The sequence below is a fragment of the Petromyzon marinus genome, chromosome 1 (genome assembly GCF_048934315.1).
Source record: "Petromyzon marinus isolate PM22_M1 ecotype Great Lakes invasive population chromosome 1, UKy_Petmar_22M1.pri1.0, whole genome shotgun sequence".
Taxonomy (NCBI): Eukaryota; Metazoa; Chordata; class Hyperoartia; order Petromyzontiformes; family Petromyzontidae; genus Petromyzon; species Petromyzon marinus.
The window spans coordinates 12,519,847-12,539,131 of NC_133667.1; the positions used below are offsets into that span (position 1 = coordinate 12,519,847).

The following is a 19,285-nucleotide window of genomic DNA, read 5'->3' on the forward strand; positions in this document are numbered from 1 at the left end:
TTATTAACATTGTTTTACTTGTTTGCACCACACACACACACACACCCCACGCATACACACACTATTCACACACCGTGCACACCCCACGCACACACACAAACCATGCTTGCACCCCACGCACACATGCACCCCACACATATACACACACCACACACACCCCCCACACACACACCACGCACACATACACCCCACACACACACCCCATGCTAACACCCCACACACACACCCCATGCACAAACTACACACACACCCCACGCACACCTACACCCCACACACACACCATATGCACACACCACACATACAGCCCACACATACACACACACCATGCATTCACCCCATGCACGCACCCCGACTAGCGCTTAGGTCAACTAGAACACACAAACCGAACCTCTCCACCTGGGTTTTCATCCCGGCAAACCGAGCGAGTGACCTGGCCATGGGTTTCCCATGTGAGAGAGAATTGGCAAAGTTCGGTGTGAGATGGTGACTCCCGGACCCTGTGGTAAAACATGGGTGAGTTTGACGCGAGACCACCTCCGGGAGAATCCGGGTAGAATATGATGGTGCACCTAGATACACGAGCACTCAAGGGGGGTAAGTTGGAAAGGGCAGGGAGTGTTGGAATGCAATAATACTGTTTTCCTGAGACAGATAGTGCGAGTGGAAGAATGACGAGTGTGGCCTTGGGTGCATCATCAACACATCGCGCATCTAAAATTATCCCTGATTATGACAATAAAACAGCTGTAAGTTGAGATGGAGAACACCAACGCAAAGGTGATGAACGGGCAGGCAACCCGGGGCTGTGCGAGGGGACAGCCCCATCCAGCCCTTACCCCCCCCCAACTCCCTCCGCACTAAATCCTGAGCGCTGCACTGCCGGACCGGCGTCATCCATGACTCCACCACGCGACGACCAACACCATCCACTCCTTCACCACCACCGAAGCTTAGTTGGTCACTGACACGCTTCGCACCCCACAAAAACGGTTTACACCTTAAATTTTGATTTAAAGCTTTCGTGACTGCAGTGATTCATATTCTTGGTTCTTTCGGTAAAGTCACGTTGAAGGGAAACAATAAAATAATAAAATATGTATAAAACAATAAAATTCTCACGACGTTTCGACTGCAACACAAGCAGTCATCATCAGGTGTGAAAAACAACGGCAAGAACATTTGAAAGAAGTGGCGGTTTGTATTTATTTATTTTTAAACGTTAGCACCACGGATAGCGATTTGACAGTTTGTTTAGATGGACGAGTCCATCTATGTTCGGAAAAGAGGAGGGGGGAGACGAAAAATTAACGTAGGCTGCGAGTGTGGAGTGTGTGTGTAAGTGGAGCGGTGGTGTAGCGGTGAGCGCGCTGCGCTATGAACTCGGCGTCCCGAGTTCGATTCCCACGTCCGGCCAGCACCAGTGACGATTATATCTGAACCGGGTCCTGGGCCTCCCCTAGGCCGGCCCTCCCCTAGGCAGGCTCGGCCTAGGGGAGGGCCGACCTTTATAGGTGCTAACAGCACTCGCCCCAACAGTCTGTTAAGGCTACACAGGGGATCTTTGTTGTTCGAGGTAGTTGAATACATATTGTGCTTTCGATGGCTCGTTGTGCGAGTTGCCATTGTTGGTCATTGTAGCTTGTTTGATGTCACTCGCAATCGCACATGTTGCCATGTAGTAACTGTCCATAAATCGCTTGGTTATACAGATCGGGCCACCCTATATCTATAGTAAATTAATTTAATGTTTCGGTTTTGGGTCCCGGCACCGGATGGAATCCTCTGCACGTCCGATTAGCACGGTTGGCTCCGTATGATGCAAAAGAAGTTAAACGTACATACAATTGCGATGAATTGGAGAGTGTTGGTGACCAACCATGAAAACAAGGTTGAACATCGAGTACTAAAACACTGCTTTATGTACGTCCATGAAACCCTACGTGTTTATGTTCCCCCCTGCTCTTGTGTGCATATTATACTGTGTATATATTTATTCATTATTGCATATATTGATTTGCGTTTGTATAGGTATGTGTATGCATGTACTGTACACAGTAAAACCTTGGATTGCGAGCATAATTCGTTTCGGAAACGTGTTTTGTAATCCAAAGCACTCGTATATCAAAGCACTCGTACATCAGTTGTGATCACGTGACGCTCGGCAGTACAAAGCGTGTACGTACTGCTCGTATTGCAAGACCCCGCTCGTTTATCAAATTAATATTTATAAAAAAAAATGTGCTCGTCTTGCAAAACACTCGCAGACCAAGTTACTCGCAATCCAAGGTTTTACTGTATTTATTTAATTACTCGCGTGACGTTTGCGCGCGTGCATTTATTGTGTACTACATTATATTTACTAATTTGTGCGTTGTATGTGTTTTGTGTGTGTGTGTCTTCAGCCCTGATCTGTCCACTGCTGCAACGAAGGCCTTCCCAAGTTGCTGTAATCTTTCGGTAAAGTCACGTAGGTATAAAACGAATTAAATCACGACGTTTCGGGCGCAACGCAAGCGGTCCGTCATCGTGTTGGGACAACCACAGCAAGAAACAAATTGCTGAAGCGGAACTCTCTGCAACTCCGATTCGCCCACTTCAGCAGTTTGTTGCTTCCTGTTGGTTGTCCCACCTGATGACGGGCCGCTTGTGCTGCGCCCTAAACGTCGTGATTTAATCTATTTTATTTTCAACCCACGTGACTTTACCCAAAGAACCAAGCCCGCTGACCTGAACAGTTTATGTGATGTTTCCTTAACCCTGCCCGTGCTTTCTGGGAGAAAAACTAAATTTTTCTCGAGACAAACGCTTTTGGGAAAGTGTGAGAGAGTCCACGTATGTGCACGGTTTTTCGTCCTTGTTTTTGCAGCATTTAATAATTTCATTTCTTCTCTCGTCAATTTTTGTTCTAAGTTTAAGAATAGTTTCTCTATGTAACCTGTCTTTTCCATTTAGGATGTGTGAATGTGAGGAATTCTGACTTCTGCATTCAAAGATTTTCATTACTTTGGCACCATTATTTCTCCCGAAATGGTATTTTTTACATGCCTTAAATGTTGATTTTGTAGCTGAATTTCTGAATCACGGGTTGCATTAATTATGTGGTGCAAGGAGACTCAGATTATTCATTTACAACTTGCACATTGTTATATCTGAAGGGAAAACAGGGACGGCATTTTTATTTCAATTAAAAAAATATATATACTTACATTTTCTGAATCTTAATTTCTATCTTTTATGTTTACTATTGCATTGGCAGTGATGTACAAATAACAAAAGCTCAACACGAATCGTCATTAACACTGCCCTAAAAAAAATGTCTGTTTTGGGCAATGTCCATCCCATCTTTATCTCGGCGATGTAAAAGGGCCATTCCTCCCAAAAGTGTCAACCATGATGATCACAGCATCGTTCTCATCTTAAGCTGATTTTGGATTCAACGTTTCTCACTTCCATCGATCAACTTCCAGGTTCTGCCGAGCTGGTTTCCAAATTCTCGACCAGTGAATTCGCCAAGTTGTTTTAAACCAAAGGAACACATTTCAGCATCATTCTGCATTTACCACCATAAAAAAATCACGTATATATGTAAAAGCATCATCTTGTTATTTATGCCGAAGGTGTTCAAAACCACCCATAATTGGGTCTGCGAGAAAACCTGACGTTGTTTCCTGGGAAATGCAACTTCTGCATTTCCCCCCATAGGCTCAGGCACGTGACACTACATAGTCCGTTGGGAATCCCAGCGGTGGTAAGCATTGTACATAGTTTGTGATCGTTGTCCGTTTGTGTGTTGTCAGCATGCCCCCCCCACCTCCTAACAGTGGTCTCATGTCACTAGCATTTAATCTTCTGCTGCTGCAACAGCAAAACTGTACATGTTTTAAAAAAAATATTGTTCAATAGGACTGACTTTTGTCATCTGTGGCAGCAGTATGTATTTTTTTTGGTATGAAGTACATTTGATGAATGAATGTTTTTTTCGAATAATAATTTTGAGCTAAGTAAATGCACTGCAAAGTTGTCGTAAGTATCTTCTTTGGTTCTTTCGGTAAAGTCACGTAGAATGAGAATAAAATAATAAATTGATAAAATAAAATAACACAATAATATTCTCACGACGTTTCGGCCACAACACAAGCTGCCTTCATCAGGTGAAGGGGGCGAGACTGTCTGGTAGGACAGCGCTGGAGTGAGAGAGCCACGTTCAGATCACGGCTTTTAAGCTGTGTGAGAGGAACAAAGAGCCTTGACGAAGGAATTAGCATAAAATTTAGCATTGAAATGGCTGAATGATTAGCTTGTGACTGGTCACAGAAATAGCTATGTTAAAAGTTAAAGCATACACATCCGCAGAGGCACCCATTGTTAAAAGGAATTAGCATAGAATTTAGCATTGAAATAGCTAAGTTAAGGCATACACATCCGCAGAGGCACCCCTTGACAATGGGATTAGCATAGAATTTAGCATTGAAATGGCTGAGTGATTCGCTTGTAACTGCTACAGAAATAGTTACGTTGAAGTCAGAGCATACACATTCACCGAGGCACTTAGTACAAATCAAACAGGATAATTTAGCATTGAAATAACTAGGCGAATTTAGCATTGAAATAACTGGGTGATTTGCTAGTGACTGGTCACAGAAATGACTACACATCTGAGCTATTCACAGTACTATATAGTGAACCAATAAAAACTAAAATATAAATTACCTTCATGTTATCAATAAACTCTATATTCTCCAATCAGCTAAGCTACCAACCATAAGTCGTTATATATCACAATGCTATATGGCGAAAAAATGGGTGGATTCTTACCCTCAAATTTCCGTACCACGGATAGCTACGGGCCCCGTTCAGACGGACGAGTTCGTCCATGGTCGGAACAGAGGAGGGGGAGAGAGACAGCTGCGAAGCCCTAGTATACTCCATGTTGTAAACCATACCATTAACCGTGGTGTGAGAGGTATTAAGAGGCAATGCTGGCGAAAGAGCTGCGGTCTGAAGGTCATCGTAAAATTACAATTAATTAAGAACAGAAATGATTTAACACATCTTTCCAGTGGTTACTAAGCCTGAATCCATCTTCTCGGTTGAAATTGTCTCTGTGCTTGTATATGTGAATGGCCTCATGAACGAATCTCTCATGGTAGCCAGTTGGTTTGCAAAGAACCTCCGTCTTGGAGAAGTCAATGTCATGTGAGCCCACTGAATTGTAACAGTGATCTGCCACGGCAGAGGAGTTCGTCTTACCGTGTTTCAAGTCTGCTTTATGTTCGCGGATGCGGTCCGAGATATGTCTTTTGGTTTCTCCAATGTAGCTACTACCACAGAGGCACTTTAGTTTGTAAACGCCCGGGTACTGTATGTCTGGAAGAGCATCTTTTACAGATGGAACTAAATCACGGATTTTGTGTACTGTGTTGAATCGGACCTGGATCTTGTGTTTATTCAGGATTTTGGAGATCTTTTTAGTGACCTCTGCAATGTAGGGTAAGGTGATGGTTTTGAGTGGCTCCACAAGAGGATCCTTCTTCATGACTGGAGTGATGGCTTTGCGGATTGTGTAGTCGGAGTAGCCATTAGCCCTGAGAGCCTGGTGTACGTGCTTGAGTTCACTGGTAATGTGTTCCTGGTCGGAAATGCATTGGGCTCTATGGTATAGAGTCTTGATGAGGCAGTTCTTCTGGGATGGATGGTGGTGGGAATCCGGTTTCAAGTAAGCATCTGTATGGGTAGCTTTCCTGTAGACAGAGTGGCTCATTGAACCATCATGTCTCCTTTTAATTAAGACATCCAGAAAGGGTAGTTTGCCATCTTTTTCGACCTCCATGGTAAATCTGATGGCTGGGTGTATGGAATTGATGTGGTCGCGGAATTGGTCTAGAGCAGGCTGGCCATGTGGCCAGATGACAAAGGTGTCATCAACGTACCTCTTCCATAAGGTCGGGCGTAGAGTGGCAGTCTGGATGGCGTCAGTTTCAAATTTTTCCATGAATACGTTGGCTACAACCGGAGATAGGGGGGAGCCCATTGGGGTGCCCTCAGTTTGTTTGTAGAAAGTTCCATTCCAGGTGAAGTATGTGTTGGTTAAGCAATGTCTCACCAGGGGGGGTACATCAGTATGCAGTCCTTGATGAACCAGGTCTTCAATGATAGCGATGGTGTCAGGTACCGGGACTTTGGTGAACAAGGATACCACATCAAAACTGACAAGCAGGTCGTTTGGGGACAGGGAAATGTCTTTGATTGTCGATACCAGGTGAGTAGAATTTAGTACCGCAGAGGTGGTTTTTCCAGTGAAAGGTCGCAGTATATCAGCCAGAAAACGTGCCAGTTTGTAGGTGGGGGAGCTGATAGTAGAGACGATGGGACGAAGGGGTGTATCTTCTTTGTGTATCTTTGGAAGGCCATATAATCTTGGTGGTCTGGCAGCAGAGGGTTTCAACGAGAACTGTTTGTTCTCATCAATTAATGCTGTTGAATCAGAGATAATTTTGTTCGTTTTGGTGACCAGGCTGTTGGTGGGATCTCTTTTTATTTTTGTATAGCTGCCATCGTTGAGTAGTTCTTGAATTTTGTTGTTATATTCTGTTTTGTCCATGATGACAGTGGCATTGCCTTTGTCGGCTGAGAGAACGACAATATCATCCCTCTTTTTTAATTGAGATAATTCAAAACGTTCGTCTTTGCTGATGTTGCTAGGTGGCAACTTAGCGTTTTTGAGGGTTGCAGCGATTTCAGATCTTGCTACGTCTGCAGAGATGTGACTCAAGCCCTTGAGTGCAACGTCGACAATGTCTACATCGGATTGGTAACATGTAGACAATATGACTACCTCTTCGGCTGCCACTATGTCGAACAAATGTAGGGACAATTTGATTTCCAAATTCAATCACCTCTCCAGCAAAAAATCGGATCCACACACCGAAAAGATAGACGTCAACAAAGTCGTAATTAATCGCAGTAACAGTTCCATTTCTGATGGTCTGAAATCCGTTTTAGCTAAAGGTCTAAACTTTGCTGTCACACCGAGAAACTTACCGGTTAATGATATCATTGCCCATGTCGACGTTGCACTCAAGGGCTTGAGTCACATCTCTGCAGACGTAGCAAGATCTGAAATAGCTGCAACCCTCAAAAACGCTAAGTTGCCACCTAGCAACATCAGCAAAGACGAACGTTTTGAATTATCTCAATTAAAAAAGAGGGATGATATTGTCGTTCTCTCAGCCGACAAAGGCAATGCCACTGTCATCATGGACAAAACAGAATATAACAACAAAATTCAAGAACTACTCAACGATGGCAGCTATACAAAAATAAAAAGAGATCCCACCAACAGCCTGGTCACCAAAACGAACAAAATTATCTCTGATTCAACAGCATTAATTGATGAGAACAAACAGTTCTCGTTGAAACCCTCTGCTGCCAGACCACCAAGATTATATGGCCTTCCAAAGATACACAAAGAAGATACACCCCTTCGTCCCATCGTCTCTACTATCAGCTCCCCCACCTACAAACTGGCACGTTTTCTGGCTGATATACTGCGACCTTTCACTGGAAAAACCACCTCTGCGGTACTAAATTCTACTCACCTGGTATCGACAATCAAAGACATTTCCCTGTCCCCAAACGACCTGCTTGTCAGTTTTGATGTGGTGTCCTTGTTCACCAAAGTCCCGGTACCTGACACCATCGCTATCATTGAAGACCTGGTTCATCAAGGACTGCATACTGATGTACCCCCCCTGGTGAGACATTGCTTAACCAACACATACTTCACCTGGAATGGAACTTTCTACAAACAAACTGAGGGCACCCCAATGGGCTCCCCCCTATCTCCGGTTGTAGCCAACGTATTCATGGAAAAATTTGAAACTGACGCCATCCAGACTGCCACTCTACGCCCGACCTTATGGAAGAGGTACGTTGATGACACCTTTGTCATCTGGCCACATGGCCAGCCTGCTCTAGACCAATTCCGCGACCACATCAATTCCATACACCCAGCCATCAGATTTACCATGGAGGTCGAAAAAGATGGCAAACTACCCTTTCTGGATGTCTTAATTAAAAGGAGACATGATGGTTCAATGAGCCACTCTGTCTACAGGAAAGCTACCCATACAGATGCTTACTTGAAACCGGATTCCCACCACCATCCATCCCAGAAGAACTGCCTCATCAAGACTCTATACCATAGAGCCCAATGCATTTCCGACCAGGAACACATTACCAGTGAACTCAAGCACGTACACCAGGCTCTCAGGGCTAATGGCTACTCCGACTACACAATCCGCAAAGCCATCACTCCAGTCATGAAGAAGGATCCTCTTGTGGAGCCACTCAAAACCATCACCTTACCCTACATTGCAGAGGTCACTAAAAAGATCTCCAAAATCCTGAATAAACACAAGATCCAGGTCCGATTCAACACAGTACACAAAATCCGTGATTTAGTTCCATCTGTAAAAGATGCTCTTCCAGACATACAGTACCCGGGCGTTTACAAACTAAAGTGCCTCTGTGGTAGTAGCTACATTGGAGAAACCAAAAGACATATCTCGGACCGCATCCGCGAACATAAAGCAGACTTGAAACACGGTAAGACGAACTCCTCTGCCGTGGCAGATCACTGTTACAATTCAGTGGGCTCACATGACATTGACTTCTCCAAGACGGAGGTTCTTTGCAAACCAACTGGCTACCATGAGAGATTCGTTCATGAGGCCATTCACATATACAAGCACAGAGACAATTTCAACCGAGAAGATGGATTCAGGCTTAGTAACCACTGGAAAGATGTGTTAAATCATTTCTGTTCTTAATTAATTGTAATTTTACGATGACCTTCAGACCGCAGCTCTTTCGCCAGCATTGCCTCTTAATACCTCTCACACCACGGTTAATGGTATGGTTTACAACATGGAGTATACTAGGGCTTCGCAGCTGTCTCTCTCCCCCTCCTCTGTTTCGACCATGGACGAACTCGTCCGTCTGAACGGGGCCCGTAGCTATCCGTGGTACGGAAATTTGAGGGTAAGAATCCACCCATTTTTTCGCCATATAGCATTGTGATACATAACGACTTATGGTTGGTAGCTTAGCTGATTGGAGAATATAGAGTTTATTGATAACATGAAGGTAATTTATATTTTAGTTTTTATTGGTTCACTATATAGTACTGTGAATAGCTCAGATGTGTAGTCATTTCTGTGACCAGTCACTAGCAAATCACCCAGTTATTTCAATGCTAAATTCGCCTAGTTATTTCAATGCTAAATTCTCCTGTTTGATTTGTACTAAGTGCCTCGGTGAATGTGTATGCTCTGACTTCAACGTAACTATTTCTGTAGCAGTTACAAGCGAATCACTCAGCCATTTCAATGCTAAATTCTATGCTAATCCCATTGTCAAGGGGTGCCTCTGCGGATGTGTATGCCTTAACTTAGCTATTTCAATGCTAAATTCTATGCTAATTCCTTTTAACAATGGGTGCCTCTGCGGATGTGTATGCTTTAACTTTTAACATAGCTATTTCTGTGACCAGTCACAAGCTAATCATTCAGCCATTTCAATGCTAAATTTTATGCTAATTCCTTCAAGGCTCTTTGTTCCTCTCACACAGCTTAAAAGCCGTGATCTGAACGTGGCTCTCTCACTCCAGCGCTGTCCTACCAGACAGTCTCGCCCCCTTCACCTGATGAAGGCAGCTTGTGTTGTGGCCGAAACGTCGTGAGAATATTATTGTGTTATTTTATTTTATCAATTTATTATTTTATTCTCATTCTACGTGACTTTACCGAAAGAACCAAAGAAGATGAATCATTGCAGTCACGAAAGCTTTAAATCGAAATTGTCATAAGTAACCAGAACTTTTCTTGGTGGGTTACAGGCAGTGGCACACAATGGAGACCCATATTTTTGTTTAACAGGCGTGAATTAATCGCACTGGTTGTGCTGAACATTCATAATTTGCAGGTTCCCTAATGCGCATCCTCTGTTGAGGTTTCACTTTCCAAACCGTTCAAGGATTTGCAAAACGGCTCTATTCGGATGGTGGTCCCAATGGTGGGATGTGCTTAGAAAATTCTATGGACACCTCTGTTACAATGGACAGAATTAATTACTTTTTTTCTGCTAGAATTAGTTGGTACAACGATTTACCTGTGGTGCTTCCACCCGCATCCATGCTCGTTTGCCCTTTCCCCCCACCCCTCGCCGAATTAAACGTTCTCTTGTTGTCTTCTTTCATAGAAGCTAACTTTCAGTTACCAACCAGTGGTGTTTTTCCTTCCTTGGACTAACTAATGCTGACCCTTCATGAACCCCTCTTTCTTTCACATCAGGGTCAATAAAATGTTTGTCTGGTGTGTCATGGAGCTCGGTTTTAAGGCTTTTTTAAAATATAAAATGAAGAATATTTTAACGTGGAAACAATGGAGTTATGTTTTGATTTAAAGCTTTCGTGACTGCAGGGATTCATATTCTTGGTTCTTTCGGTAAAGTCACGTAGAAGGGAAACAATAAAATAATAAAAATATAAAACAATAAAATTCTCACGACGTTTCGACTGCAACACAAGCAATCATCATCAGGTGTGAAAACCACAACAAGAAATTTTGAAAAAAAGTGGCGGTTTTTTAACGTTTGCACCACGGAGAGCGAGTTGACAGTTTATTCTGATGGATGAGTCCATCTATGTTCGGAAACTAGGAGGGGGGAGACGAAAATAATGGATGCGGTCTGAAAGCCAGCGTAAGCGTGATCAATCAATTAAGTCCCAAAATGGTTTATCAAATCCTTCCAATGATTGCTAAGCCAGAATCCATCTTCTCGGTTGAAATTGTCTGTGTTTGTATATGTGGAAAGCCTCATGAACGAATCTCTCATGGTAGCCAGATGGCTTGCAAAGAACCTCTGTCTAGGAGAAGTCAATGTCATGTGAACCTACTGAATTATAAGTGATCTGCCACGGCCGAGGTGTTGGTCCTACCGTGTTTCAGGTCTGCTTTGTGTTCACGAATGCGGTCCGAGACATGCCGTTTGGTTTCTCTAATGTAACTACTACCACAGAGGCAACTTAGTTTGTAGACACCAGGGTACTGTATGTCTGGAATCACATCTTTTACAGACGCAACCAGATCACGGATTTTATGTAATGTGTTGAATCGGACCTGGATCTTGTGTTCATTCAAGATTTTGGAGAACTTTTTTGTGATCCCTACAATGTAGGGTAACGTGATGGTTTTGAAAGGCTTCTCAAGAGGGTCCTTCTTCATGGTTGGAGTGATAGCTTTGCGGATTGTGTCATCGGAATAACCATTAGCCTTAAGAGCTTGGTGTACGTGCTTGAGTTCATTATTTTATTGTTTCCCTTCTACGCGACTTTACCGAAAGAACCAAGAAAAATGGAGTTATGATTATATATGCTGTTACCCAAAAATTATCCACAGCAACGCATGAGTTTGTGTATCGCTTTGATTTTGTGCATTAAACGGGGTCCCATTTTTATTTGGAATGCTCTTAGCTAATAACATCCGGTAATTCAGCAGCATTTGTTTAAACCAGCCTAACTGCTGATGAGACCCACAATATTTAAACTGGCCTAGTTTGCTTGCTTTAACAAATGCTGCTTGATAATATTTTTCTGGATAACTAATAGGCTGATCGACTGAAACACGTTTTACTTGTGAACACAATTGAGTTAATCCTGCTTTATCCATAATGCTCCATGGAAATGCATAATGAGTTTATAGAAAATACTATTAAAACTTCCACCTTTACCTGTGTCCAATGGTCATACTTGTTGCTCATCTATAATATGCGTTAAACGTGTTGGCTCATCGGTGGCCAAACTGATTTGCGAGCCCTGTGCAGCTCGATAGAGGCTCTGTCCAATGTTTTACTTTTCAACACGATGCACCTTTTATTTGAAGCGGGGAAAACAACATCTGAAGCAAGTGGAAGCGACCTGAAGGTCTGGCCACACACGTTGCAGCTATACGGCTTCTCGTCCGTGTGCTTGCGCAGGTGTGTGTGTGTCTTGAGGTCACACGGCTGCAAGAGCCCGCGACCAAACAGCTGGCAACGCTGAAGGCCGTATTTGGAAGTGCCTGACTTAAGACTGGAAACGGGAAGACTTATTCACAATTTGGGAAAATCGCCCGATAAAGCCGGTTGTAATCGCCATTGAAACATCGTACTAAAGTTGTAAATGTCCGTTTCCTCTTCGACATCGGTGTGCTGAAGTAAAATTCATTGGTACGTTTTGTGTATGTAACGTCTTAATTGGCTGTGGTGGTGGTGGTGGGTTAACAGCACTGATATTTGCGTGATTTAACCCAAAAAAACTTTTGAGAATAATATTGATCGCGAAAACCTATGTATTAAACAGATTATATAGGGTTTTTTTAATCGGTCAATGTTGGTATCAGGTTGTGGCCAGAATGAATGAGTAAGTGTAATGCTACAGCCCTTTGTAAATTTTACATATGGAGCTGTTTCCTGCCAGTGTACAACCGAAAATAATTCGGGTCGTCTTGGAGAATATAAAATATCAAAATAAATAAGCACACCATATACTTTCGTGACTGCAGTAATTCCTGCAGTCACGAAAGCTTCGAATCAAGTCTGAACCACCTCTACGGGGAGGTATGAGGTCTGTGTCTTTGTGTTGTCTCTGCTTGTGTGTCTGCCTTTCTGTTTTGGCTTGGATTTGTGTCTCTGTGCTGTCTCTGCCTGTGTGTGGGCCTTGGTGTTTCCGAGTGTGTGCTGCCGCGTCCCCTTTGCTCCATGCATACCTCTTGCTAATTTGTCCCATTGTCTCTCAGCCTTACCTTCTCTGCCTATTTAAGGCGACTTCACTCTGTGCTTGTCTCTGTGCTGGTTCGCTCTACTTGGATGTCTATGTGTGTGTGTGTGCAGTCTGTATTTTAAATTTCATACTTAACTTGCAATTTAGCAATCTTTGAAATAGCGTAATCAACCAGACTATGCGTCAATTGTTTTGACCGACCGTCTGTGTTGCTTTATATGGTTTCCAAATTTTGCTAAACCCTGTTTGTTTTGGTGTGCTTCTCTCTCTGTGTCCCCTGTTGTATCTGTGTTAGTTCCCCCCTACTTGGGTGTCTGTATATACATCTGGGGTAATGTTTCCCCTCTGTCGTAAATTTAGCTCTTCTGTATCTGATGATGGCTGCTTATGTTGCAACCGAAACGTCGTACGCTATTATGTTATTTTATTATTTCTTATTTATAGGTGACTTTACCAAAGAAAAAAACAAAGAGTAACACCATATACCCCCATTCGCATTTCCGTCTCCGTATCATATATATATAAAAACATTTCTTACACATCATCTTCACGGCCTTAAATCGGTAAAGTGCATCATTTCAGCAGCATTGTTATAGCCCGCCAGTGCAGCACAGCAACATCAACTGTTGAACTGAACTTCCATGCTTCTCCGCCTTCACCCACCCACCCACATCGACGAGCGTGGCGATGATGCGTGGCCCAAGATACACCCGCAATCTGCGGCTGCGTGGCGAACCCCCTCATCCAGCAGTGGAATAACAAGACGGCACGCGATTTTTGACCCCCACCACCATAGTCACACGGCGTCACAAAAAGTCAGACCCCCCCTCTCTCAAATATGACGTCACAAAGCTCTGCCCCCCCCCCAAAATAAATAAATAAAACATGCTTCAAATCGCTTTAAACTATTGTCATTGTAGTGCGTATTTAATGTGGCGCTGCACTCTGATGTTGTAGGAGAAAACATTTATTAAAAAGTCTATTTAATAAAGTAGAACGTGTTGTCTATATTTATTTGAAGTTGCGCATTTTGACGTGACGTCACATTTCTCTTGGTTCTTTCGGTAAAGTCACCACGTAGAAGGGAAACAATAAAATAGTAAAAATATAAAACAATAAAATTCTCAGGACGTTTCGACTGCAACACAAGCAGCAATCATCATCAGGTGTGAAAACCACAAGAAAATTTGAAAAAAGTGGCAGTTATTAAAATTTTATTGTGGTTTTGACATCTGATGATGATTGTTTGTGTTGCAGTCGAAACGCCGTGAGAATTTAATTGTTTTATTTTTTTATTATTTTATTGTTTCCCTTCAACGTGACTTTACCGAAAGAACCAAGAATATGAATCCCTGCAGTCACGAAAGCTTTAAATCAAAATTTAAGAGGCGTTACAACTTTGTGGGCATCGCTCACGGGCGTCACGCGATGCCAAACATCCATTGGGTACGGGGGGGGGCAAAGTGGAGTGAAGTTAATGAAATAACTATTCCTGCTCTTTATACTACTGTACTGTAATGAGAACTACATCGTGGCTGATGGTAACAGCTGTACTATACTGTACTGCAGCTCGAATCGGCACCTCCGATTAGCACAGCTGTCTACGTGCGGTGCGAAAGAAGTCCAACATACTGTACACAACACGTGTTGTGTAATACACAACACGTGTATTACACACCACGTGTATTACACAACACGCGACCCCCCACGAACGCCCACGTGACACTCCGCGCACCGGATGCCGTGACGTCGCTACTGACGTCACTATCCGGATGCGATTAACAGCGCTAAACTTCGAGGCGGCACGCGGCTCGAGCTACGGCTTTTGCCACGAGGACTCTGTTTTGAATGTTCAATAGTGCGAGTTTGCCGACGAGAGATTTATCCACGGTAAGTGATATTAAATTTTTATTGTGGTTTTCACATCTGATGATTGCTTGTGTTGCAGTCGAAACGCCGTGAGAATTTAATTGTTTTATATTTTTATTATTTTATTGTTTCCCTTCAACGTGACTTTACCGAAATAACCAAGAATATGAATCCCTGCAGTCACGAAAGCTTTAAATCAAAATTTAAGAGGCGTTACAACTTTGTGGGTATCGCTCACGGGCGTCACGCGATGCCAAACATCCATTGGGTACGGGGGGGGCAAAGTGGAGTGAAGTTAATGAAATAACTATTCCTGCTCTTTATACTACTGTACTGTAATGAGAACTACATCGTGGCTGATGGTAACAGCTGTACTATACTGTACTGCAGCTCGAATCGGCACCTCCGATTAGCACAGCTGTCTACGTGCGGTGCGAAAGAAGTCCAACATACTGTACACAACACGTGTTGTGTAATACACGTGTATTACACAACACGTGTTGTGTAATACACGTGTTGTGTAATACACACACCACGTGTGTAATACACAACACGTGTATTACACAACACGCGACCCCCCACGAACGCCCACGTGACACTCCGCGCACCGGATGCCGTGACGTCGCTACTGACGTCACTATCCGGATGCGATTAACATAGCGCTAAACTTCGAAGCGGCACGCGGCTCGAGCTACGGCTTTTGCCACGAGGATTCTGTTTTGAATGTTCAATAGTGCGAGTACGAGTTTGCCGACGAGAGATTTATCCACGGTAAGTGATGGTAATGGTGTTGAGGACGGTACATTGATCTTTGTCGTGGTCGTGTTGATTGCAGTTGGTTGCTGGTGGCAGTGGGGAGAGCTGCTCTTTGCTCGTGTTGAGTGTTGCAAGTGATAGTTACGTGAAGATTGTAATTGTAGTGATAGGGGTGATGGTTTAGTTGCTTTCTGGTGGTGATTGTGGTGATGTCAGAGACAATTTCCGTGGTGGTGCTAGTGATGCTAATGGCGATTGTGGTTTAGGTAGATGTTGTTGGTGATGGTTGCGAAAGGGCTCAATAAGCTATTAAGCTTCATGTCATGGGTAGTGATTTCCAGGTGGTGTAAATTCCACATTCCTATGGCGAGGCCCATATTTAAATATACGGACAACTAATTGATTAACACAAAGTGGCACTTAATTTTTTCACGAACTCTTCAAGGATGAAGGGTTCTCAATCTTTAAACGGGGATTTGAACTCCCTATTGAAGACAGTTCTGGGAGAGTGCCACACCTGCTGGAGAGATCTCCCTTGCTGCTCTAAGCTTGGTCGAATGAAGGGTGCTAAAGGAGGTTATTTAGGTTTTAATGCTATCATTGTGCTGTGTTCCAGAACGATCTTTTGGAGATGGATCAACTCGATGTTCAGTCTGCAATTGTGCAGCAGGTCAGTAACTACTCTTGACAGCAAACTCTTATAAGCAGACTGCACAATACAGAGACAAGCTCATTTCTTTTTTATCGTAGAGTAGTCGTGGACTACGTGTTTCACTGCCATTCTAGAATAGAACGATTACCATTGACCAATAAGCTCAACACACAGTGCAGGCTTTCAGGTCACTTCACCACCAAATGGGTTTATTACTAGTTCAACTGACAGCAAAGAATCAAAGTTCCACCCCCACCCCACATCGTGTAAGCTCTATAGACTTTTGGGGCAAGTGCTGTTAGTAAACGCCTATTATAACTAGTACCACAACGAGCCGTTTTACCTAACGGTACAGACACGCTTACACACGGCAAACTCACGACACAGTCAAGGCAATTTCTTGTCAGCTCAGTTCGCAGTAAGGGACTCTAGTACTCGTGAACCAACCAGGAGACACACGAGCTTATTACACAGCACACGTATTGGCAGGTGCTCTACTTGGACTTTATGAATGTGTTCAGGTTCGTGACCTGTAACCAGTTTCATAAAATACCTTTAACAATTCACCCTTTTGCCATATTTGTGTAAATTAGAAATCAATATATAATGCAGTTGAAGATGTTTAATGGAATTGGCCACAAACCTGGGAATATGGGCACCGTTTAATATTCCCAAAGTGTCAGATTATTTGACATCATCGAGGTGCAATATACTATTATTCGTGAATATGTATGTTTGGATGCTGCTTGGTGTAGTGGTTTCCACACCAGAGGTCGCTGCTTTAATCTCCGAGCATGGCAGTTCAATGGGGCAAGTTTCTTAAATACCACCCAACAGTATACAGTAAATGGGTTCACCGCAGCTCGTCGATCATGCATAGTGAGGTAAAGCGTTGACCTTTTCCAATATATGAGGCCATCACGGAGGTGCAGGCCAAAAAATACTCTCTAGGGTAATCCTCTGAGAGCTTTGTGCGATTTAGGCCCTTCCACAAGCACTCTCTCAGTGGGTGTTTGTGTGTGTACCACTTTGTCTCTGTATATATGTCCATGTCTGTGTGCTTGCCCGCATGTTCACGCGTGCCTCTCTGTGCACATCTCTGTGACAAAAGCAGGCAACTCCATCGGATGAAGTCGTCTTCCCAGTGGCAGGGATGAGCTGCACACCACAAGGTTTTTACTCCACTTTATTCAGCATCATTCACCACATGAATTACTGCCACACTCCTCTATAACAAACACACATCATATCTATTTAGAAGACCGATCCCTAAATGGCTTTACAAATCCGTTAAGAGCACACATACAAGAGGCCCAAATCGAGTCTCTTTGTTAAGTGTAACATGATGTGCTTGATTCATTTGTGATCGTAATTACGTGTGTTGCACACGTGTATATGTGCATGAATGACCATGTGTGTCTTTGGGCATGTGTGCGTGTGCAGAAGTCTTGGACAAATTCAAAGACAGAATGACAGAGCAGGAACGTCAAGAAATATTGTGTTTCAATGAAGTTTTTTATTTCAAGATTCGTTCGGAACGAAATGGCCCTTCCAATGATGGCTACGATGACATCGACGGCCACTACATTCCGGTAAGACTCTCCAATATGGGCCATGTTCATTGCAACTAAATCATGCATTCCACTATAAACCACAACATCCCTTACACGCACGTGTATACCTAATAAGTTGCTAATGATTTTCTGTGTGAAGAACACTGAAACGTTAAGCTACTCAACGTCCTAGTTTTGGACATTTTCAGAAAGGCTCTCCTGGTGCCACAAAGCAACTACAAAAAAATGTGGATTTTATCTCGATTAAAATATTCTGGCCTATTGCTCAACTATTGATAAGATCTAAAGGTGGGGCTACCTGAGTAGTGGGTGGGGTTGGCATAGCCTAGAATGGGTCTATGAGTATAGTATGCAGGGCATACAGAGTGAGGCCACTCACTGTGTGGGTGGAATGTGGGAATTGAATGAACATGGCTATGTAAAAGTGACACCTGTGATCTTGAGTTTTAAATCTAGATTTAACAGTGCATCGCTCCAGTGGCTTCCTAATATCGGAAGGAAGAGCATTCCAGACGGCCGCAGAAGTGCACTCAAAGCGCGTGATGTGGTGACTATCTTTGTCATCATAAATACAGATAAAGGACATTCTATAACCCACACTTTTCATAGAATGATTTAGTGGTTTCCAGTGTGAGGCAAAGATGTATTTGGCAGAGACATCAGGGAAAGCTCAGACATGTTCATGAGTTTCGATTTAAAGCTTTCGTGACTGCAAGGATTCATCTTCTTTGGTTCTTTCGGTAAAGTCAAGTAGAATGAGAATAAAATAATAAAATAATAAAATAAAATACCACAATAAAATTCTCACGACGTTTCGGCCACAGCACAAGTGGCCTTCTTCAGGTGAAAGGAACAAACCTGTCGGGACGACAGAGCTTCAATGAACGTTGTTAAGATTCGTAGCGTCTTTTAAGCTGAAGAAGGCCACTTGTGTTGTGGCCGAAACGTCGTGAGAATTTTATTGTGTTATTTTATTTTATTATTTTATTCTCATTCTACGTGACTTTACCGAAAGAACCAAAGAAGATGTTCATGGGTGTGGGAATGTCAGACCAGTGACTAAGAAATGAGAACTTGAATGAGCCGTGTGTTTAGACTGAGTAATGTTTGAGCACTCAGAGACGGCCCTGCTTGAGTACTGAACACTTGTGTAATCTTGTTCTAGATCACGGGTGAACACCTGGTGTACCGCTTCCAAGTACTGAATGTACTTGGGAAGGGGTCCTTTGGGCAGGTGCTCCGATGCCTGGACCACAAGACGAAAAGAGAAGTGGCCATCAAGTTGCTAGAGTACACTGCTAGGTAAGTTTGAACAAAGACATGAACCACATTAAAAAAATATATCTGAATTTGTGAAGATAACCATAACTTAAAAAAATCAATTTAAAAGTTTATTTTGTTTAACCTCGTGAGAACTGAAGAGACCAGGATAAGTCTCATTTGCAAGAGTGACCTGGAGCATTAGTCTGCCAGTAGGGGGACAATGATTGCACAATACAAATTGAGGAATTTGTGGTGTAGGTTTCCATATTGGCAAACATTGTACCCAGTTCAAAGCACACAGTGGCATACTCTTGCAAATAACGTCAGGTGTTCTTTAGCATCCATCGAAGC

General features: G+C 43.2%; 1 protein-coding gene and 1 long non-coding RNA gene across 2 annotated transcripts; both read left to right on the forward strand.

Moving 5' to 3' along the window:
- Positions 1-40: 40 nt before the first annotated feature.
- LOC142930284 (uncharacterized) lies at positions 41-3,205 on the forward strand. Its single transcript, XR_012946263.1, has 2 exons — positions 41-777; positions 2,403-3,205. It is a non-coding gene; the product is annotated as an uncharacterized LOC142930284 (long non-coding RNA).
- Positions 3,206-10,886: 7,681 nt separating this feature from the next.
- LOC142929606 (dual specificity tyrosine-phosphorylation-regulated kinase 3-like) lies at positions 10,887-19,163 on the forward strand. The gene is made up of 4 exons (XM_076071190.1): positions 10,887-16,115; positions 17,212-17,269; positions 17,541-17,689; positions 18,837-19,163. Exons 1-4 carry the CDS (start codon positions 16,077-16,079, stop codon positions 18,975-18,977), a joined length of 387 nt encoding a protein of 128 aa, XP_075927305.1. The 5' UTR covers positions 10,887-16,076; the 3' UTR covers positions 18,978-19,163.
- Positions 19,164-19,285: the final 122 nt, after the last annotated feature.